The sequence below is a fragment of the Pongo abelii genome, chromosome 8 (assembly GCF_028885655.2).
Source record: "Pongo abelii isolate AG06213 chromosome 8, NHGRI_mPonAbe1-v2.0_pri, whole genome shotgun sequence".
NCBI classification, from domain to species: domain Eukaryota; kingdom Metazoa; phylum Chordata; class Mammalia; order Primates; family Hominidae; genus Pongo; species Pongo abelii.
This window is the reverse complement of record NC_071993.2, coordinates 71,488,133-71,510,488: the sequence shown is the minus strand read 5'-3', so window position 1 is coordinate 71,510,488 and position 22,356 is coordinate 71,488,133. Positions and strand designations below refer to the sequence as shown.

The window sequence follows — 22,356 nt, the reverse complement described above, 5'->3', positions numbered from 1 at the left end:
GTCGCTAACTAGAATATTTAGAAACTGAGGTATTACGATTAATTTATGACTAATTTTCTGGTTTACTGAGAGCTGACCAGATAATGACTTTTGCTTCTATTATTGTTGAAATCTTTTCAAGTGATTTTCTAGGCTGATGTGTCACATTCCTCTGTATGCGATGAAGAAAAAACCCTTTGAAGTCTAAGCACTTAACCTTTCCTGATACTTACTTAGCCTTGAGCTTTTCACTAGACAGAGAAGTTATCTATCCAGCTGTGCAAAGGAAGTTAGAATAGGGAAGCTGGGTTTGGTTCATGTAAAGGTACTGAAAAAAAGAAAATCCTATACAATATTTAGTTAAGAAAAAAAAAAAGAAAGAAAAAAAGGAATAGGGAAGCTGTAGAACTTTTCAACATGGCAAACATTTACTGACCTTTTACTATACAGTACGTCTTCACTAGGTTCTAGGAAACTGAGACTTTGAGTGAAACAATGCATAACAAACAATGCATAACAAAACCAATGTTATCACAGGCTAATTGATAAAGATGAGAGTTAATTTCCCATGGAATATTGCTGGTCACAAAAACATCACCATGGCTGGGAGTGGTGGCTCACACCTGTAATCCCAGCACTTTGGGAGGCCAAGGTGGGCAGATCACCTGAGGTTGGGAGTTCGAGACCAGCCTGGCCAACATGGTAAAGCCCTGACTGTACTAAAAATACAAAAATTAGCTGGGCGTGGTGGGGCACGCCTGTCATCCCAGCTACTCAGGAGGCTGAGGCAGGAGAATCACTTGAACCCAGGAGGTGGAGGCTGCAGTGAGTGGAGATCGTGCCACTGCACTCCAGCTCGGGAGACAGAGCAAGACTCCATCTTAAAACGAAAACAAAGGCATCACCAAATTTCTAAATAAAGACCCAAAACACTTCTAATAGTAAACACTGAAATAAATGTGAGCCATATATAGATCTAAGAAAGATTGATAAAAACAAGTAAGATAGTCATTTACCCAATTTTTAGTGATTAGATGTCGGTGGTCATAGTGGTGGTGGGTTAAATCAAAAAATAAATGTTTGCAAAGTGAAAACTGTAATAAGTACCTCCTCCTACCATGAAGTTCAAACATAAACAATAATCAATACAGCAGGCTCACTGAGAGCTTTTGCACTGCGTTGTTTATCATCTACTTTATGAGTTTATTTCACAATAATTTGCATTCTTTCATTTTCTAACATGCTTATTCCAGTTCAGGATGGAGGATGATCAGAGACTATCCTGGCTGCTCTGGGTGCAAAGCAGGAACCCACCCCGGACAAGATGCCGCTCCATCTCAGGGCACACTCACACACACCCACTCTCTTAGACTGGGACCATTTAGACACTCCAGTGCACTGAACATGTACATCTTTGGGATATGAGAGGAAACTGGAGTACTCAGGGAAAACTCAGACAGGGGACTCCGCACAGACAGTGGCTCTAGGGGGAAATCGATTTGTTCCCGCTCATCAATGTTACAACAAAACGACATTGAATGAAACAACACAATTGAGACAAGTGGGTGGAAAAGGTGAAATCATATATAAGAATCTTGGGGAAACATGGGAAAGCAGATACAGAAGTAACATATATAGTTTAAAAACAACATAGCACCTTTCTCCAATATTTTCACCTGTTTTAGTTACAGTATTTAATGTTTTGAAATTCCAAATAATATTAAGGTAGGGCGTGTGTTAAAAGAAAAAGAGAGGCTGGGTGCAGTGGCTTACACCTGTAATCCCAGCACTATGGGAGGCCGAGGCAGGAGGATCACGTGAGGTCAGGAGTTCAAGACCAGTCTGGCCAACATGGTGAAACTGCATCTCTAATAAAAATATAAAATTAGCCGGGTGTGGTGGCACATGCCCGTAATTCCAGCTACTCGAGAGGCTGAGGCAGGAGAATTGCTTGAACCTGGGAGGTGGAGGTTGCAGTGAGCCAAGATCATATCATGCCACTGCACTCCACCCTGGCTGATGGAGTTAAGACTGTCTCAAAAAAAAAAAAGAAAAAAAAAAAGGTTGGGAAACACCAGTGTAAGAGAATTTTTAAAAATGTCAAGAAATTAGAGACCAGATTTTTGTCTCTAGACAAAAATACATATAGAAGGCTTTGATCAATGTTTTGAATGGAATAGAATAAATAGCTAGAATAGCATGATGGTCTAAACTTTAAATGGAAAAGTAAACTTGTAAATCCCAAAACACAGTAAGATACCTTCGCAACTCTCAGCAACATTGCCTTAAACAATTAAAGAGACAGGATCTCACTGTGTTGCCCAGGCTGCTCTCAAACTCCTGGGCTCAAGCGATTCTCCCACCTTAGCCTCCTGGGTAGCTGGGACTATGGGTGTGTGCCACTGTGCCTGGTTAAGCACATATACTTTTATTAAGCACACATATTTTTATTCTGACATTTTGTGTTTCCAGCTCTTACTACCTTTGCAATTATCCATCCTTCTTCATCTCCGTCTTCTGGTGTCTTCCACACAATAAACAAAAAAGCAGGAATATATGCTTGGATTGAGAATGGCTGTGACCCCTGAGTTTCTTTCTCCACAAACAGAGCATACAAAGACAGCTAAGATTTTCAACTTAGAGGTTTTTGGTTTTCGATTCCAGAAATACTTCACTTCATGACATTTTCACAGAACATGTTGTTTCCTATCTGCTGTCAGTTTATAAATCACTGATAAGCTTCAAACCAATCAGTTCTCACAGCTGGAGGTAAATGGAAAGAATGCCTATAGTACAGGCCCTCCTGCCCATCAGCTCCACATGTGATGGATCTACTAAGTCTAAGGAAGACCTACCTCGAGCTTCAGAACATCATGCTGAAGTTTACGCTGAAATTCGAGGAAGTTTTTGATTGTCAGCTTTCCCTTCAGATCAGCTCCAAAAAAGTAGGTTGTGAGGGCTGAACACAAGCCAGACTTGAGGGTGTTGCCAGTAGTCGGACGATCTCTATGGCGCATTCCCATACTGGTTTGGGAGCGAATGATGCTCTGAACCTAATACAGAATCAAACCCGCATCCAGAAAAATATTAGGAAGTGAAAAAACATACACATAGAAAAGTAAGAATCATAACTATTGTTTACTATTTGCCTACTCTGTATTATAATTATCTCTTTTAATGTTTACAACAATTTTTTTTTTTTTTGAGACAGAGTCTCTGTCACCCAGGCTGGAGTGCAGTGGTACAAAATCAGCTCACTGTAACCTCTACCTCCTGGGTTCAAGCAATTCTCATGCCTCAGCCTCCTGGGTAGCTGGGACTATAGGTACGCACCATCATGCCTGGCTAATTTTTTGTATTTTAATAGAGACGGGGTTTTACCATGTCCGCCAGGCTGGTCTTGAACTCCTGATCTCAAGTGATCCTCCCACCTTGGCCTCCCAAAGTCCTGGGATTGCAGGTGTGAGCCACCGCACCCAGCCTACAATAATCTTATAGGTCCTATTATTATCCTTATTTTATAAATGAGATTGAAGCACATGGAATTAAATAACTTGCTCAAGGTCAAGCAGCTGGCAAGTAGCAGAATTAGGGTTCTAACACAGACAGCCTGACAACTTTATAATTGGGATCCTCTTAGAAAATCTCTGTTCAGGAAAGGATGAACATTTGTTTTGGAGACTCAAAAACTCTCTCACGGCCGGGTGTGGTGGCTGATGCCTATGATCCCAGCACTTTGGGAAGCTGAGGTGGGTGGATCACCTGAGGTCAGGAGTTCGAGACCAGCCTGGCCAAGATGGTGAAACCCCATCTCTACTAAAAACACAAAAATTAGCCGGGTGTGGTGGTGGGTGCCTATAATCCCAGCTGCTCATGAGGCTGAGGCAGGAGAATCACTTGAACCCGGGAGGTGGAGGTTGTAGCGAGCCAAGATTGTGCCACTGCACTCCAGCCTGGGTGACAGAGCGAGACTCCATCTCAAAAAAAAAAAAAAAAAGAGACAGGGTTTTGCTCTGTCATACAGGCTGGGGTGCAATGGCACAATCATAGCTCACTGCAACTTCAAATTCCTGTGCTCAGGTGATCCTCCCACCACAGCCTCCGGAGTAGCTAGGACTACAGGCACATACCACCAATCCCAGCTAATTTTTTTTTCCCCTGTAGAGATAGGGTCTCATTATGTTGCCCAGGCTGGTTTCAAACTAGCCTCAAGTGGTCCCCCCACCGCCTCTGCCTCCCAAAGTGCTGGGATTATAAGCATGAGTGATCGTGTCCAGCCCAGTTTCTTACCTTATATAATGTACCTGATACTTTCTCCCACTTCCTGGAATATTTGCCCCTTTCCTCATTTTGAGAATACGAAAAATGCTTTTTCCTATACACACAGTTTTTCTGTTTTGAGACCAATTCTGGCAATCATAATAACTGTATCTGGAGAAGCACCATGGCTCCCCAATGGCAGAAGTTCTATGGAAATGTAATCTATTCCTAGGATTTAGAAATTGTCACCTGCTATAGTCAAAGGTATGGCACCATTTTTCCTTCTCTTATAGAAATCCTTTAAGAAAATATGTAGTCCTTGTATTCTGGAACTGCCTAGTACATAGCAGCTTTTTGGTAAATGTTGAATTGCCATAATTTAGCTTCCCAGCTAGAGGCATTATAACCTAATTTATGTTGGAGAATCAGAGCAACCGTGACCTTAATGGTATGTTCAAATAATTCATTACGTTTAGAGTGAAAACAAATAAATAAAACCAACCCACCTGTTCAAAGAATAATTTTGAGAAATGACATTTTAGGTACCTCAAAAATTGGAATAGCCTCTGAGTATACTGACCAAGGCTAAGGTAACTCCAAGGCACATGAAAATGTATTTTAAATATTAATGTATTTAGAGGAACTCTCCAGGACAACTTGCCTGTTCAAACTCCTCCATATCTACTTCTCCATCTCCATTCAAATCAAACATCTTGAAGGCAATTTCAAAATTTCTCTGAGGAGCTGCAGAGGAGAGAAAAAAAAATATTTAGAAGGCATTGACCAAAAATAAATCCCTTTTTAAAGAAAAACAAAAGGCTAAACACTAAAATGTAATATCAAAGTCACCATAAAAGTGACTGAGTCAAAGTCTCAATAAATGGAAAATGAAACTGCATTTATTGAGATCACCCTTTTAAGGAATACTCCTTGAAACCAAAAAAGAGTAGTACTATGGCCAGTAAAGACGGCACTTGTCTATCTTTTTGTTTCAACATTCTTTGTCTTAAATGGTTTAGCTTTGCTTTCAGAGACACCATCTTCTTAGCTGTGTAATATTAATGTTCTGTTGCTTGAATATGGTATTTACTTATCTGGGCAAGAAAGTGTGTCTAGGGTGAAACATATTGCTGCAAAGTAAGAAGTTGAAACACTACATCTTAGTCTTGCCCTCACAACAAGCCAGCTTTCTACTTTGTTCTTTCTAGTCTCTTTATTTTAAGTACAGTCAGGAGTTCTGGCTGGGCATGTCACCCTGCCAACATGGATAATTTCAAGTTGGTTTCTTTTATTAGTTTATTCATTATCACTACAGCTCTATGGTAAGGCAGAAAAGTATACTGTAAGGTACTCAGCCTCCTATTTTTTTTTTTTTTTGAGACAGTTTCACTCTGTTGCCCAAGCTGGAGTGCAGTAGTGCCATCTTGGCTCACTGCAACCTCCGCCTCCAGGGTTGAAGTGATTCTCATGCCTCAGCCACCCGAGTAAGTGGGATTATAGGCATGTACAACCATGCCTGGCTAATTTTTGTATTTTTAGCAGAGACGGGGTTTCACCATGTTGACCAGGCTGGTCTTGAACTCCTGACCTCAAGTGATCCACTCGCCTTGGCCTCCCAAAGTGCTGGGATTACAGGTGTGAGCCACTGCGTCTGGCCTCAGCCCCCTATTTCAATCACGTCAGCTGCATACACAAATTACTAAATATACTTAAATGGTAAAATTAAGCTCTAGTTTAAATAACAAAATGAAAAAATGCAAAGCTTGGCAAAGCTTGACAAAGCTTTCCCTTAATGATGAAAGCTCTTCAAGGCTTCTTTAGTATTCCTAGATCAGTCATAATATCATTAATGTACTCTGTGCATTGGAATAAAACATAAACTCAATAGCCCTCCTCCCTTCCCATACTAAATGTTCTGGTAAAGAAAACTAAGTTGTTTACTTCCTTCCTTTGGTGCTTCAAATTTATACAGCTGTAGAGAATAAACCAAAATAAATATTCTATGTGTCCTTATACTATTGAATTAAAATTTCAGTTAATACCATTTACATGAAAAAAGTAAAGATTTTATGTAGAGAAAAAAGTAAAATGGATTTTGTATATTATGCATAATTGTTAGAGAGGCCATATTCCCATCCTGCTCATGAATTTGTCAACAGCAACACTTTCTGGGCTCAAATTCCATTTTCAGGTAGCTAGGCAGCTAGGCTGGAAACCCCTGGTTTTTAGTTGCCTGGGTGAATCATGTGTGTGTCAGCTTCCAATTGTCTGCTTCACTTGATAATGACTTCCAATAGGTTTGCTTTCGTTTAGGCCACATAGAGACAGGGTTTCACCATGTCAGCTAGGCTGGTCTTGAACTCCTGACCTCAAGTGATCCTCCCACCTTGGCCTCTCAAAGTCCTGAGATTACAGGTGTGAGCCACCATGCCCAGTCTTCAATTGCTGGGAAGGATGCAGCTGGGGGAATTAGTTTTGTATATTTATTGTCACTTCTCAAATTTTTGCTACCTGTCTGAATGTTACATTTTACTGAGGAGTTACTATGTGGCAGGCATTGAGCTAGATAATGGGAGATGTTTATTATTTGACTTCATGCTCTCAATCTTGAAAACTTTCATTTCTTTATTTTTTAAACAGAGGAGGATATTGGGGCTCAAAGCAGTTAAATGGCTAGCTCAAAAATCACACAGCTCCTTTTTGGCAGAACTGGGAATTGAACTTAAGTCAACACTGACTCCAAAGCCTACAAACTTTCTTTATGTTCCATGGCCTCTAACGTGAACACAGAGGTACTTAAAATGATAAACACACACTCTTCATGCTGACACGATTTGACCTAAAAACTAAGCAACAAAACATGACTCACTGGTTATGTCAGTCTCTGCAAAAGCTGAACATTCCAAGTTGATCATCTCAAGGAGATAACCAATATCACAGAAACACTGCCTGTGTTATGCTCAGGAGTTTAGGCTTGATGGTAGTAAATGGAAGATCCACAAGCAATATTAAACTCTCAGATAGGTTTGTCATGTGTTTTTGTTTTTTGGGACAGGGTCTTGTTCTGTCACCTAGGCTAGAATGCAGTGACACAGTCATAGCTCAATGCAACCTCAGACTTCTGGGCTCAAGCAATCCTGCCTCAGCCTCTGGAGTAGCTAGGACTACAGGTGCGTGCCACCAAGCCTGGATAATTTTTCTATGTTTTGTGGAGACAGGGTCTCACTACATTGCCCAAGCTGGTCTTAAACTCCTGGCCTCAAATGATCCTCCTGCCTCAGCCCCCCAAAGTGCTAGGATTATAGGTGTGAGCCACAGCACCTGGCTGGTTTGTCATGTTTTTTAAACTTCTGATTATAAATCTCTTCAGGCAGAAATGTCCTCTCTTATTCTTCCTTATTGTGTCACACTTGGCCCACTTCACTCATATATGTTATTTGCCTAATTCCTGTAGATACTTGAGAATGTAACAATGGCAGAAAATATGAAGCCACTGAAGGTTTTAAGTAGGAGAGTGACACAATCAAGCAATTATAAAGGACTTCTCCAGCTACTGTGTGAAGAATGAGTTGGAAAAGAAAGGCCAGCTTTAGAGAAGATCAGAAGCTCTTGTAAATGTTGAAAATGTGAACTGCAGTGATGGCAGTGGTAATGGAGAGGAGGGAACACATTTGAGATACCCAAAGAAGGCAGAAATTATAGAACGTAATGATTAGTTAGCTGTGATGAATTGAGAGTGAAAAGGAATGACAGCATGACTGGCTTAGACTACTGTGTAGCTTGCATGGCATGAAGAAAGAGAGCAAATAGATGTAAAAGGTTTGAGAAATAAAATGATTTCAGATGGGATCTGCTAAATTCAAGGGGTCTCAGCTTATGCAGATGAAGATGTTCAGGAGACAGTTGGAAATATGGGTCTAAAGCTCAGCAAGAGAGGTCTAAGCTGGGATTTATGGGCATACAAGTGGCTAGCTGCAAAGAACCTGAAAGGAAGTTGCCCATGCAGAACTGAGTGAGGAGAAGGTCAAGAAAAGGGTAGAGTGCAGGTGGAAGCCAATGTTTAAAGTGCAACAAAAAGGAAAGGAGGCAGTGACAGAGGAAGCGGCATCCCAATATCAGGAGGAATACAGCCCAAATTAATAGAAATAGGAAAACATTTGGTAAGAGCCAAGTCAATATGCTCCCATACATGAATTAAAGCAGTATCCCCATTCCCTCTCTCCACAATTACAGAGGTGACACAGACTGCTTACAACTTCAGCTTTATCAGGATCTTATAGTCTTACTGTCCTGTGAGTTCTGTGAGTTCCATGAAGGCATGTGCCCAGATCATTTAAACGACTGAATGAGTTATTCTAGCAAATTATGGTTAATATCACCTCCTACAACTAATGTTAAATACATTTTACCAAACAAAGTATACCCTGTAATGCTTGAGGTTTCTCTGTCTTTTTATCCTGGTATAGTTCCTTTCAGAGTACTGGCTTTATGTGGAGCAACTGAGAGTGCTTGTTAAAGTACATGCGCTGAAACCACAGAGGCCGTGAACCTGTGCTTGGGCCACTGCTGAGGCAAGCTGGGCTGCAGTCTTGGACATGCTCACTTGGGCCTCACCAGCCTCTCAGGGCCAGTCTTTCTAGAAAGAGCTCTCAGCCTATTCAATTTCATTTGCTGATCATGTCAAAGCATATGGAACAAACAAGCCAAAAACAAGCTTGCTTTAAGTGAAACATGCTACACAGAATATGATGTCAAGCGATTCTCTTGTAAACTTATTTGTCTCCTCTCAAATATACCCTTCAGGGCAATTTTTAAATCTAGTTGTTTTGGAAAGCTTATGGCATCCTGTGTTTATTCTAACTCATAACCTGTTTCCACAGAAAGGTTCTTAAAGAGGAATTCTGGTTTTTGTTTTGTTTTTTGTTTTTTTTTGAGACTGAGTCTTGCTCTATTGCCCAGGCTGGAGTGCAGTGGCATGATCTTGGCTCACTGCAGCCTTCGCCTCCCAGGTTTAAGTGATTCTCGTGCCTCAGTCTCCAGGTAGCTGGGATTACAGGAGCACACCACCACCCCTGGCTAATTTTTGTATTTTTAGTAGAGACGGGGTTTCACCATATTGGCCAGGCTGTTCTAGAACTCCTGACCTCAAGTGATGCACCTGCCTCGGCCTCCCAAAGTGCTGGGATTACAGGTGTGAGCCACGGCGCCCAGCCTGAAAGAGGAATTCTTTTGAATGCTTGGCTACTTAGAGTGAAGAGTGACGCTTTCCCCCCTGCTAAAACAGCATAATTTACTTTCTACATGATTTCCAAAATGGTCTCAACAAGTGTTGAAACTGATTAGAACAATAAGACCCTACACAAAGTTTATTACTATACACCTTTCACTTAGATTTCCTTAACAATCTTTGCTACTAGGATACAGAGCTACATTAGGTCTGTTCTGGTTACAAGTCTGTTTCTACAATATTATTCCACCATTGACAATCATGATAATAATAATGACAACTCTACACTGCTTCCTGAAGCACATTTTTTTCTGTTTTGTTTTAGTAAAGAGAAAAAACATCTTTTTCTATGTGTATTGAGTCACATAATCCGATAAACACTAGCTGTCCTGAGACTTTCACTGGTTGATTTCATGGCTATTTCTCTTACTGTTCTTTAATAGAAAATGCATAAGGAATGGTACGGCTAGGAATGGTTGAACTACAGTTCTAATTCTGGCTTTTCCAATAACCTAACGAGTCATTTGCTGCCTTACATTATTTTTTGGTAGCACCGATGGAATGATGAAAAAATGAATAGGTAAGATTCTAAACAAGTTTCTTATTTTCTATTGGTTTGATTCTCCTATCAAAGAATTCTTACCTGTCCCATTCCTGTTTTAGAATGCTAGAGGATAAATGAGGTAATTGATATGCAATGTCAGAGAAATCTGAGTTTTGAAAAAAACTTCCGGAATGTTCCTTTATTCAATGATGAGCTTTCCACTGAATTTGTAAGGATGAACACAGCCTCTGATTATTTCTGATGGGGAGGTCACCACTTCTGAGGTGTAAACATTGTTGACCATATTAAATGAGCTGTTTTTTTTTCCTCAGGCACAGTCCAAATCTACTCTGTGTATGTAGCTCCTAAAAACTGTCATAGTTTAATCTTCTAGAGAAATAAATCTGCTTCTTCATTTATATGATGGCCCTCTGAATACATATAAACTATTTTCATGTCTCTAAAAAGGCTTCTTAGAACTTGCTTCCAAAACTTCAACATCATAATAGCCCTCTTCTGGGGGGTACTTTAAATGGTCAGTGCCCCCATAAATGCACTATATATACACACACACACATATATACACACACACACACATATATATACACACACACACACACATATATATATACACATACGCATATATATATATACACACACACATATATATATATATATATATTTTTTTTTTTTTTTTAACAGAGTCTTGCTCTGTCACCCAGGTTGAAGTGCAGTGGCGTGATTTTGGCTCGCTGCAACCTCTGCCTCCCGTGTTCAAGCGATTCTCCTGCCTCAGCCTCCTGAGTAGCTGGGATTACAGGCATGTGCCACCATGCCTGGCTAATTTTTGTATTTTTAGTAGAGACGGGGTTTCACCATGTTGCCCAGGCTGGTCTCGAACTCCTGACCTCAAGCGATCCACCCGCCTTGGCCTCCCACAGTGCTGGGATTACAGGCATGAACCACCACGCCTGGCCCCTTTTCCCTAATTCTAAAATAAAACAGAAAGAGGGCAGTCATCTTGGGGAGCCAATGGGTCCTTTTAGCCATGAAGATAAGGAAACTGCCCCACTTCTAGAACACCCCAGCTGGGTCTAGCAATAGCCTCAATAACCCATTGAATAGCCAGAAGCAGATGGCTGGAGGGCATCTTGCTTGGCTGGCTCCTGGTCGTCCAGCTTCTGGTCAATGTGTGGCTTCTGTGCCTTCTGTCTGTGTTGCTAGTGGCGCTGGGAGGATGGCTGGGCTCCAGTGCCACTGTCTGGGGGCTGCAGGTCAACTGCACCTAGAATGCTTCATCCCAATGCTGCTTGCTCTCCAAGCCCTGAGGCAGAAAAGCAGCTGGAACAGGAGATCAACCACATTATCCAGATGATTATTCAGGACTTTGTGTAATTCTGATATTGCTTAGTAAGCCAGCCACTGAGGAAGCATGGCGGCCATGAAAGGGCTGGTTCAGGAACTTAGGAGGAGGATGAGCATGGTGGGACAGTCATGTGCTCGCCCAGAGGATTCCAATTCTGTGGTTGTCAACTGCAGAGCTATATTCAGGCAAAGAAGGCCACTGCGGGGAAGCGGAGTGGTACAGTTGAACCCTGGGAGGCTTACTGCTGGCCTATTGCCCCACATCCTGCTGTGCACAGCCCCAGTACTGAGGTCACCTATTGTGGATTTGTTGCTTCAGAAAAACAACAAAAAACCCACATAGACTATAATTGGTTACAAAAGACACTGTGTTATTCAATAAAATTAAAATCAAGGTTCTTTCTTCTGGTTGTGCTAGAATTATAATTTAAAACGCTGTTAACAATGTTTTGATTATACCATAAATTTAGTTTCAAACCATTTAGTGATTTAATATGCTCAAGCAAGAGCAAATTAGACTACTTCCTAAATATGTTTTCTGTGGTTGTGCAGCTGTATACTCCCATGAAACTGTACTACAGGGGGACCAGACTACATAATGTAAAACAGCATTCTGCCATTTAAAATATCTAGTTTCCCATATGATGTGCAATTTGAAATGATAAAATGGTAAGAAGTTTCCACGGCTAACTTTCGGAATACAATATCCAGAAATTTCCTTAGTGGGAAAACAAGACAATAAGGCAATCTAAAGTAGCTAAAATTAATGATATGTAAATGCATTAATCTAGTTCTTCCTAGCCCTGCTCCTTTAACATAGAATTGAAAAAAAAAATTCTCCTGGTGAAATGATGAATGCCAAGGACAAAAAAAAAATAATCCTCAGTCATCTAGGAGGAAAATAAATTAGTTATCAGGAAGAAGAAAGTATTAGGTTGTATCATAATTCTCCACAACACTTGAGAACTACAGAGCAAGTTCCAGAGTCTTGAGGGAAAACAACTGTAATCTAAGAATTCCATAAAAGAGAAGTCAGGCTAGGTGCAGTGGCTCATGCCTGCAATCCTAGCACTTTGGGAGGCTGAGGTAAGCAGACTGCTTGAGCTCAGGAGGTCAGAGGATCACCTGAGCCTGGGGAGGTTGAGGCTGTGGTGAGCTGTGATCATGTCACTGTGCTCTGGCCTGGGCAACAGAGCGAGACCCTGTCTACCTCCCCACTTCTAGTCCCCGCCTCAAAAGTGAAGTCATCATTTACCTACATTAGCAACAGAAGATATTCTCAGACATGCAAGGACTTTGAAATTGTATAATCCACATAACCTTCCTAATAAAAATTCCACAAGAAACAGTAACAAAAGTCTGGAACAAGGGTTGGTAAACTATGGTTGGTAACCTGCTGGCTAGCTATTTGTTTATGTATTGTCTATAGCTGCCTTTGAGTTACAAGGGCAGAATTGAGTAGTTGTGACAGAGACATTATCACCCACAAGCCTAAAATATTTGCTATCTGGCCCTTTAAGAAAAAGTCTGCCAATCCTACTGAGAAAATTATTCATCCAACAAGAAGAAAAATTAATCAAAATAAAGAAATAAAGACAGGAAAATAAGGTAAATTAAGATGTGAGCAATAAATTAGGTAATAAAATAAAATCAGTAAAACAGTCTTAAGTTTAAATAATCGTTTTGTTTTGTTTTGTTTTAAACAGGGTCTTGCTATGTTGCCCAGGCTGGTCTCGATTTCCTGGGCTCAAGTGATCCTCCCGCCTCGACCTCCCAAAGTGCTGGGATTGCAGATGTGAGCCATCTTCCCTGGCCAAATAATCATTATTAATACAATAACAATAATGGCGCCTCACATTTATGACATGCTTATTATAAATCAGGATTATATAATCTGTTATTATATATATAACCCTTAATCCTCCCAACCATTCTGTGATGTCGGTACTACTAATATCCGTCTCCAGTTAAAAAAAAAAAAGAGAAGACTAAAGTAGAGAGTATGTCCAGGGTCACAGAGCTGGAATTCAAATCCAAATAGTCCACTAGAGCAGGCACTCTTAGCTATTATACCAAAATGGTTATAAAATAACAAAGTATGGAAAATACTTCTTAAAAGTGAACATATATAACATAAAATTATTTAAAAATAAAGAGAACTTGGAATAAAAAATGCCAGATTGAGACACTGTAAAAACTGAGTGGGGAGAAGAAAGTGAAAGGAAGTTAAAATTTTCAATGTCCAACAGGAGACATCCAAAGATATGGATGGCTTCATCTGAGGTAAAAAGGTCAGTGTCACACACACACACACACACACACATACAAGCCCACATGTGTGAATTTAATTCAAAGGTCACCATTAATAGAGTGTTGAAATTACCAGGGAGAAAAACCCAATAAATAAATTATGCAAAAGACCTAAAAAAAAAAAAGTGACAAGAAAGCATAAAAAACATAAAATAAAGTAAAAGAAGGCCAAATAAATCTCCCCAAATTTAAGTAAACTAAGTTCCTCAAATTATGTTATTTATAATGAACATATCAAAAATAAAATGCAAGAAGATGATAATAAGGGAAATACAAGAAAACTAAAACATAAAGAAAGCAGGGTGGTAATATAAGCATCAAGTGGAAATGAACTAAAGGCATAAGGATTAATAAGAACAAAGGCCATTTTCAGTATTGTTGGTTGCCAATAGGAATATAGCAATAGAACAAATATGTACCTTTAGGACCAGCACAATACATCAAAATATGCAACAAAACATTAGTTAGATATAAAGGACAAACTGACTAACATTACTATCTCAGTTTTTGACATATTTTGTAGAAAATTTAATGAGACCATGGAGAGTTTATAAATACTGACCACAGTTCAATTTGTTTTTTTGTTTTGTTTTGTTTTGAGGCAGAGTCTCATTCTGTCGCCCAGGCTGGAGTGCAGTGGCACAATCATGGCTCACTGAAACTTCTGCCTCCTGGGTTCAAGAGATTCTCCTGAGTCAGCCTCTCAAGTAGCCGAGATTGCAGGCGTGAGCCACCACATCTGGCTAATTTTTGTATTTTTAATAGAGACGGGGTTTTGCCATATTGGCCAGGCTGGTCTCAAACTCTTGATCTCAGTGATCTGCCTGCCTCGGCCTCCCGAAGTGCTGGGATTACAGGCATGAGCCACTGAGCACAGCCTAATTTTTAATATACACATACACACGTGCACAAAGGGTCTTCAAAAAGTTTATGGAAAATGCGGCACTATTCACAATAGCAAAGACTTGGAACCAACCCAAATGTCCAACAATGATAGATTGGATTAAGAAAATGTGGCACATATACACTACGGAATACTATGCAGCCATAAAAAATGATGAGTTCATGTCCTTTGTAGGGACATGGATGAAATTGGAAATCATCATTCTCAGTAAACTATCGCAAGGACAAAAAACCAAACACTGCATGTTCTCACTCATAGGTGGGAACTGAACAATGAGAACACATGGACACAGGAAGGGGAACATCACACTCTGGGGACGGTTGTGGGGTGGGGGGAGGGGGGAGGGATAGCATTAGGAGATATACCTAATGCTAAATGATGAGTTAATGGGTGCAGCACACCAGCATGGCACATGTATACATATGTAACTAACCTGCACATTGTGCACATGTACCCTAAAACTTAAAGTATAATAATAATAAAATAAAATAAAATAAAAAGAAAAACCTATGCGTGGATTTAAAAAAAAATTTGCACCAAAATAAACTCATACTAACTTGTAACATGTCTGAACAGGATCTAATTTGAAGCACTAAGAAGGGTAAGACATCAGTTAGAAAAAAGCCACTATCAGAGCAACATAAATTCTGCTAAAATTGAAGCAAGAACAAACATCAAATTTATGGTGAAGCTTCGGTGAAATCACTGATGCTTTATGAAAAGTTTATGGGGACAATGACCCAAGAAAATCAGCAGTTTACAAAGGGAAAACTTGTTTTAGGAAGGGACGAGACGATGTTGAAGATGAAGCCCACAGTGGCAGACCATCCATATAATTTGCAAGGAAAAAATTCATCTTGTTTGTGCCCTGACTGAAGAGGAATGATGATTAACAGCACAAACAACAGCCAACACCACAGACATCTCAATTGGTTTAGCATATACAATTCTGACAGAAAAATTAAAGTTGACCAACTTTCCATTTGATGAGTGCCAAACCGTTGCAACCAGATCAGCTACAGACAAGAGCAGAGTTTCAATGGAAGTTTTAAACAAGCAGGATCAAGTTCCTAAAGCATTTCTTCAAATAACTGTAATCACAGATGAAACATGGCTTTACCAGTATGTCCTGACGACAAAGCACAAAGCAATGGCTACCAAGAGGTGGAAGCGGTCAAGCCGAAGACCAGTGGGTCAGTCAAGAGCAAAGGTCATGGCAGTTTTTGGGATGCTCAAGGCATTTTGCTTGCTGACTTTCTGAAGGGCCAAAGGAGATGTTATCTCTTCTGAAGGAGAATGATAATATATCCTTGGGAGAATGTTTTGAGAAAGCCAAAGCTTTAGCAGAAAAACACCCTTTTGGAAAGCTTCACCAGAGTTCTTCTCTACCACAACAATGTCCTGCTTATTCCTCAACAAACAAGGGCAACTTTGTGAGAGTTTCAGTGGGAAGTCATTAGACATCCATCTTACCATCCTGATCTACTCCTTCTGACTTCTTTTTGTTTCTTAATCTTAAAAAATATCTGTAAAGGGCACCCATTTTTCTTCAGTTAATAATGTAAAAAAGGCTGGATGTGGTGGCTCACACCTGTAATCCCAGCACTTTGGGAGGCCAAGACAGGCGGATCACATGAGGTCAGGAGTTTGAGACCAGCCTGACCAACATAGAGAAACCCCGTCTCTACTAAAAATACAAAATTAGCCAGGCATGGTGGCACATGCCTGTAATCCCAGCTACTCGGGAGGCTGAGGCAGGAGAATCGCTTGAACTCAGGAGGCAGAGGTTGCAGTGAGCTGAGATTGTGCCATTGCACTCCAGCCTGGGCAACAAGAGCAAAACTCCATCTCAAAAAAAAAAAAAAGAAAAAAAAATTTTTTTTTAAAAATTGAATATATATAAGTTCCTACTTGTACATCTTTTTATTAAAAAGTTTAAGAGCACTTTTTGAAAAAGTACTTCTGTAATATGGCAAAGAATATTTATCTGAAACTAAGATTTACCATATGTTTAATTGAAAAATGCCAGACACATTTATTTTAACACAATGCACAAAGTCAGTATGGTCATTACTACTGCTGCTATATTGAAAGTTCTAGCCAAAGCAACATATAATGAAGTACACATGTTAGAAAAGAGAAAAATATTATATTATCATTATTTGCAGATACTATGAATGTCTTCCTAAAAAATCTAAGGAAATGAACCAAAGCTTTCAGAATTGCTACTAGCAGTAACAGGTTCAGTTATAAAATGCATATGTAACAGATTTTTTTTTCCCCACTGCTCCAGTCAAGGGAGATATAACAGATTTTAAACTGGGAAACTAAAATACTCGACAAGCTGCACCAGCATCTTCCTAATTACTCCTCTTCCCTCTTGGCCTATAGTTTCTACCGACAAAATGAAACGTTTTTTGAGGCACGATCAAGGTAAGTCTGGAGTTATTGAGAAAGTATGGAGGAATTAGGATTTTAAATGGGTTCAAGCCCAAGACTATACGAGATAAAAAGATCTATTCTCCTCACGCAATAATCATTTAGGGTTCTTAGAAATATTACATTAATTTAAAAATAATAACTAACAATTACTTAGGGCTCACCATGTGGGTCAGGCACTGTTACTTAGATGTAACTTACAAGGCCAGGCACTGTGGCTCATGCCTGTAATCCCAGCACTTTGGGAGGCCAAGGTGGGTGGATCACTTGAGGTTAGGCGTTCAAGACCAGCGTGGCCAACATAGCAAAACCCCGACCCCATCTCTACTAAAAGATACAAAAATTAGCTGGGTATAGTGGCATATGCCTGTAATCCCAGCTACTTGGGAGGTTGAGGCACGAGAATCGCTTAAACCTGGGAGGCAGAGGTTGCAGTAAGCTGAGATGGTGCCACTGCACCACTCTAGCCTGGGTGACAGAGCGAGACTCTGTCACACACACACACAAAATAAAAAAATAAAGAAAGGAAGTAATTTATATATCTTAATCCATTTAATCCTCATAACAACTCTATAAGGTAGATAGTTGTAGTAATACTACAGATGAGGAAATTGAGGTTTATTTACATAGCCAATAAATGGTAGAGCTGGGATATGAACCCTGGTGGTATGGATCCAGAGCCCTGATGAACGGCTGTCAGGATGAAACACATACATAACAGGCTGAATTAACTAGAAAGGGATATTCTTTGCTACAAAAGGGTACAATAAGGCTAGATAGTTTACAACTTTGCAAACTTAAGTCTCTTGAATATAAAACTCATTTTTATATTTAAGACCCATCAGTCCACCCCATTTCTAGTTCTGCTTTCAGGTACATTTTTCATTTGGTCTCCACCCTGTATGTTTTTCTAATAATCAGAATTAAATGTGAAATCCTCAACAATAGAAAAAAGCCAGGACTTGTTAAATTAAATGATTACTGCCATGACCACAATCAACACAAAAGATATACTTGAATGATTAGCTTGAAGAATAGGAAGATAAATCACTGAGAAATTTAAGCCACATCTGGGAGATATGGTGTATATAAATACAACCGGGAAGTCATCTTTCTGAAATTTCTTGGAAACAAAAAACACCACATGAAACCAATGATTGGTTCAGACAGTTTTGGAAGTTGAAGAATGTTGGTATTTTTTAGTATGTAAAGCTGCCTTTAAGTCCTTGACTAAATGCCTTGTGTTTGCAGGGAGGGACCAAATAGTGGGAAAGGAAGAAATTACTTTGAGGAGGACAATACTCATTTACACACAGGACTTAACACACACTTTTAAAATCTATCAGTCATTATTTTATATGCCTCCTCCCCTCCATTAGACTGTAGCTGCTCTACATATATATATGTATATGTATGTATGCATATATTTACCACTTGCTGAACAAGATGTAGGTGAAAGAACCAAAGGAAAAACAAATCAGTTTTATTCCAAAACTTTCCCTTTAGACACATGATTTTGATGTCAAGTAACGCATAATGCTAAGAAAAATATCTGGAAGGAAGAGTGAGAAGAGATAAATACAGATGTATCTTTGGTACCTCAGCAAAAAGTTCGCATTGTAGATCTGAATTAGCTCAATGGAAGAAGAGTATCTGCAAATAATGATAATATAATATTTTTCTCTTTTCTAACATGTGTACTTCATTATATGTTGCTTTGGCTAGAACTTTCAATATAGCAGCAGTAGTAATGACCATACTGACTTTGTGCATTGTGTTAAAATAAATGTGTCTGGCATTTTTCAATTAAACATATGGTAAATCTTAGTTTCAGATAAATATTCTTTGCCATATTACAGAAGTACTTTTTCAAAAAGTGCTCTTAAACTTTTTAATAAAAAGATGTACAAGTAGGAACTTATATATATTCAATTTAAAAAAAAAATTTTTTTTTCTTTTTTTTTTTTTTGAGATGGAGTTTTGCTCTTGTTGCCCAGGCTCGAGTGCAATGGTGCAATGTCAGCTCACCGAAACCTCTGCCTCCTGGGTTCAAGCGATTCTCCTGCCTCAGCCTCCTGAGTAGCTGGGATTACAGGCATGTGCCACCACGGGTCCTTGGTGAAATGTCAAAGGAAATTAAACTCGCTGCCTCCTAGGCAATTCTTCATCCAACAAAATTACTTTCTCCCCTTTGTTGTGCAAAGGGCACACGGACACACATACCATTGGTACTACATAGTGTAAACACAATCTAAAATAAGGTCTAGAGGGGTACTCACAGGCAGAGAAGCAGCAAAATTGCCCAACCCCCATCCTCTTGCCATTGTGCAGAAAAGTGTGCTTAGTTGGGTCAGACAAGCTAGAACACATCATGGAAAGGACCCCCATAACTCTCTCTGTAATTACAAGGACAGGAGGCAGGAAACATCCAGGAGTCTATGGAACAAAGGGAACTTTGTGGGTGACAGTGTGGTCTTCGTCCAGATCTGAGGGCTTCCTCCTATTAGTGGAAAGAGCCTAAAGGAAGCCTGTGTTTTTCACTGACGTTCCACCACTGGAAAGCCTAAGGAGCCAAACACCAAACAGAATTATGAACTGGGACAGTCCCATAAAAGGCCAAAGGAGGATTTCCTGATCAATTTACCATAGAACAAGAAGGCCGATGACCCTGTCTGTGAGACCAATGTGGTCAAGATAAAACAATGCTCAATGCTTTAAACAGTTCCGTCTCTGGGTGCTGAGACAAGTTGGATGATTCACTTATTTTGCAATAAGCCCCAGTAGATAATTTGTTATTCTCCTAAGTCTGCAAGCCAATTTCTTTTCATTAGAATCAAATACAGTTAAATATTAATATTACTTTACACATAGCCTACAGTTGGAAAGAAACTATTTAAGAAAACATTGCAGTGACTCCATCTGTGGAAAAATAATTATCCTTTAATTTACCTGCTTCATATATCTGGATTTGGGACCATTGCTTTTCTTAAAACGAGGCACTCAAAATCCTCTCTCCCATGGATTCATATTCACCCAGCTTAAAAGCAACTCTGTGACAGACAAGTGAGCACAGAAAGACTAACATTAATTATGTAATTGTCTAGGGGCCTTAGAGAGTTAATGTAACTTGGGTCAGGTGCGGTCGCTCACACCTGTAATTCCAGCACTTTGGGATGCTGACGCAGGTGGATCACTTGAGGCCAGGAGTTTGAGAGTTAATGTAACTAATCTGGTCCTATATAACAGATTAGACATTCAAAGTATTTAGCCCATGGAGGTACTCTAGGTACATACATACATTCAAGTGTAACTCTAAATCACTATGTTTCTTCATTATAAGAATCTAATATTCTTTCCTTTTTTTTAAATTTCTGCGTACTGAGATACTAGTAAAATGAACTTTTGGAATTCTACAGTACCATAAACACAGGCGTGACTAAAAGATAGGCTTTGCAAACACTAAAACATAATTAACTTTATGAGGTGTTAAAAAAAGATATAAAAGTTTAAAAAACCATTAGAGAGGCTTAATAAACTATGCTTACGCTCCTCCAAACATCCTTAACTAGTATTGTGAATTAGCAGTCATTAGAGTAGCTATTCTTTTCACTGTGCTTAAGTGAAAAAAGAAAAACAGCCTAGTAAATTCTAGTGCCCGCCAGCGTATGATTTTTCTTAAAAGGAATGGTGGTTAGACTAACAGATGGGTCCTTGTAGGCCACTGTAAATAAACACTTTGGCTTTACTCTGAGACAGACTGGAAGTCTTTGGGGGATTTTTGGGCAGTGGAATGATCTTATTTAAATTTAACAAGATCATTCTCGCTGCTGTATTGCAAGTAGACTAGAAAAGCAAGGGGGAAAAAGGGGTAACCAATCAGGAGGGTACGGAAATAATCCAAGAGAGATATGAGAATGTCTTAGACATGGGTAGTAGTAGCGAGTGTAGTGAAAAATGGTGGGGTTCTGGATTACTTCATGGTAGAATTGACAATTTTGCTGACAGATTGGAAATACAATTATTAAGATTATTTTTAAAATGTATATGGGCTAGGTATGGTGGCTCCTGCCTGTAATCCCAGCACGTTGGGAGGTTGAGGCGGATGGATCACCTGAGGTCAGGAGTTCGAGACCAGCCTGACCAACATGGTGAAACCCTGTCTCTAATAAAAATACAAAAATTAGCTGGGTGTGGTGGCATATGCCTGTAATCCCAGCTACTCGGGAGGCTGAGGCAGGAGAACTGCTTGAAGCCGGGAGGCGGAGGCTTCAGTGAGCAGAGATCACGCCACTGCACTCCAGCCTGGGCGACAGAGCAAGACTCTGTCTCAAAATAAATAAAATAAAAATAGAATAAAATAAAATAAAATAAAATGTATATGGGCCAGGTGTGGTGGCTCACGCCTGTAATCCCAACACTTTGGGAGGCCGAGGCGGGCGGATCACTTGAGGTCAGGAGTTCGAGACCAGTCTGGCCAACATGGTGAAACCCCATCTCTACTAAAAATACCAAAATTAGCCGGGCATGGTGGTGCGTGCCTGTAATCCCAGATACTCGGGAGGCTGAGGCAGGAGAATGACTTGAACCCAGGAGGCAGAGGTGGCAGTGAGCCAAAATTGTGCCATTGCACTCCAGCCTGCTTACCCACCCCCAAACATCCTTAACCAGTATTGCGAAATAGCAGTACTTAGCAAGACTCCATTTCAGAAAATAATAAGATGTATATGTATGCATGTACGTGTATACACACACACACACACACACACACAGACACTTTTCCCCCCACTTTCCAAAACAGAATAATAGGTATGTTTTCAGTCATCATTATGAATATTTTTCTATGCTAATAAATCTCTGCATTACATACATTATGTTAAGAACTATATAAAATGTCATTGCATAGATTTATTTTAACTGGTTTAGCCATTGTTTGATATTTGAGTTCTTTCTAGTTTATTTTTATGTGTGTATTTGTTTTTTAATTATTTTACTTTATTCTATTATTATTTCATTGAAACAGGGTATCACTCTGTCACCCAGGATGGAGTGCAGTAGCATAATCACAGCTTATCAAAGCCTTGACCTGCTGGGCTCAGGTGATTCTCCCACCTCAGCCTCCTGAGTAGCTAGGACTACGGGTGCCCACCACCACGCCTGACTAATTTGTGTATTTTTTGTAGAGACAAGGTTTCGCCATGTTGCCCAGGCTGGTCTTGATTGAACTTCTGGGCTCAAGTGTTCTGCCCACCTTGGTCTCTGAAGTGCTAGGATTACAGGTGTGAGTCACCATGCCTGGCCTGAGTTTTTTCTAGTTTATTTTTTGACCAT

The 22,356-nt window shown here is 39.9% G+C and overlaps 1 protein-coding gene across 4 annotated transcripts in view; it reads right to left on the bottom strand.

The window, feature by feature from the left end:
• MICU1 (mitochondrial calcium uptake 1) overlaps positions 1-22,356 on the bottom strand; it is a 260,802-nt gene that overhangs the window by 104,210 nt on the left and 134,236 nt on the right. For all 4 annotated transcript variants that reach the window (XM_002820833.6, XM_063727353.1, XM_009245493.4 and 1 more), the window contains 2 exons: positions 4,901-4,983; positions 2,835-3,032 (listed from right to left, as the gene is read on the bottom strand). In XM_002820833.6, the coding sequence (XP_002820879.3) occupies positions 2,835-3,032; positions 4,901-4,983 (281 nt within the window). The remainder of the gene's footprint in view (positions 1-2,834; positions 3,033-4,900; positions 4,984-22,356) is intronic.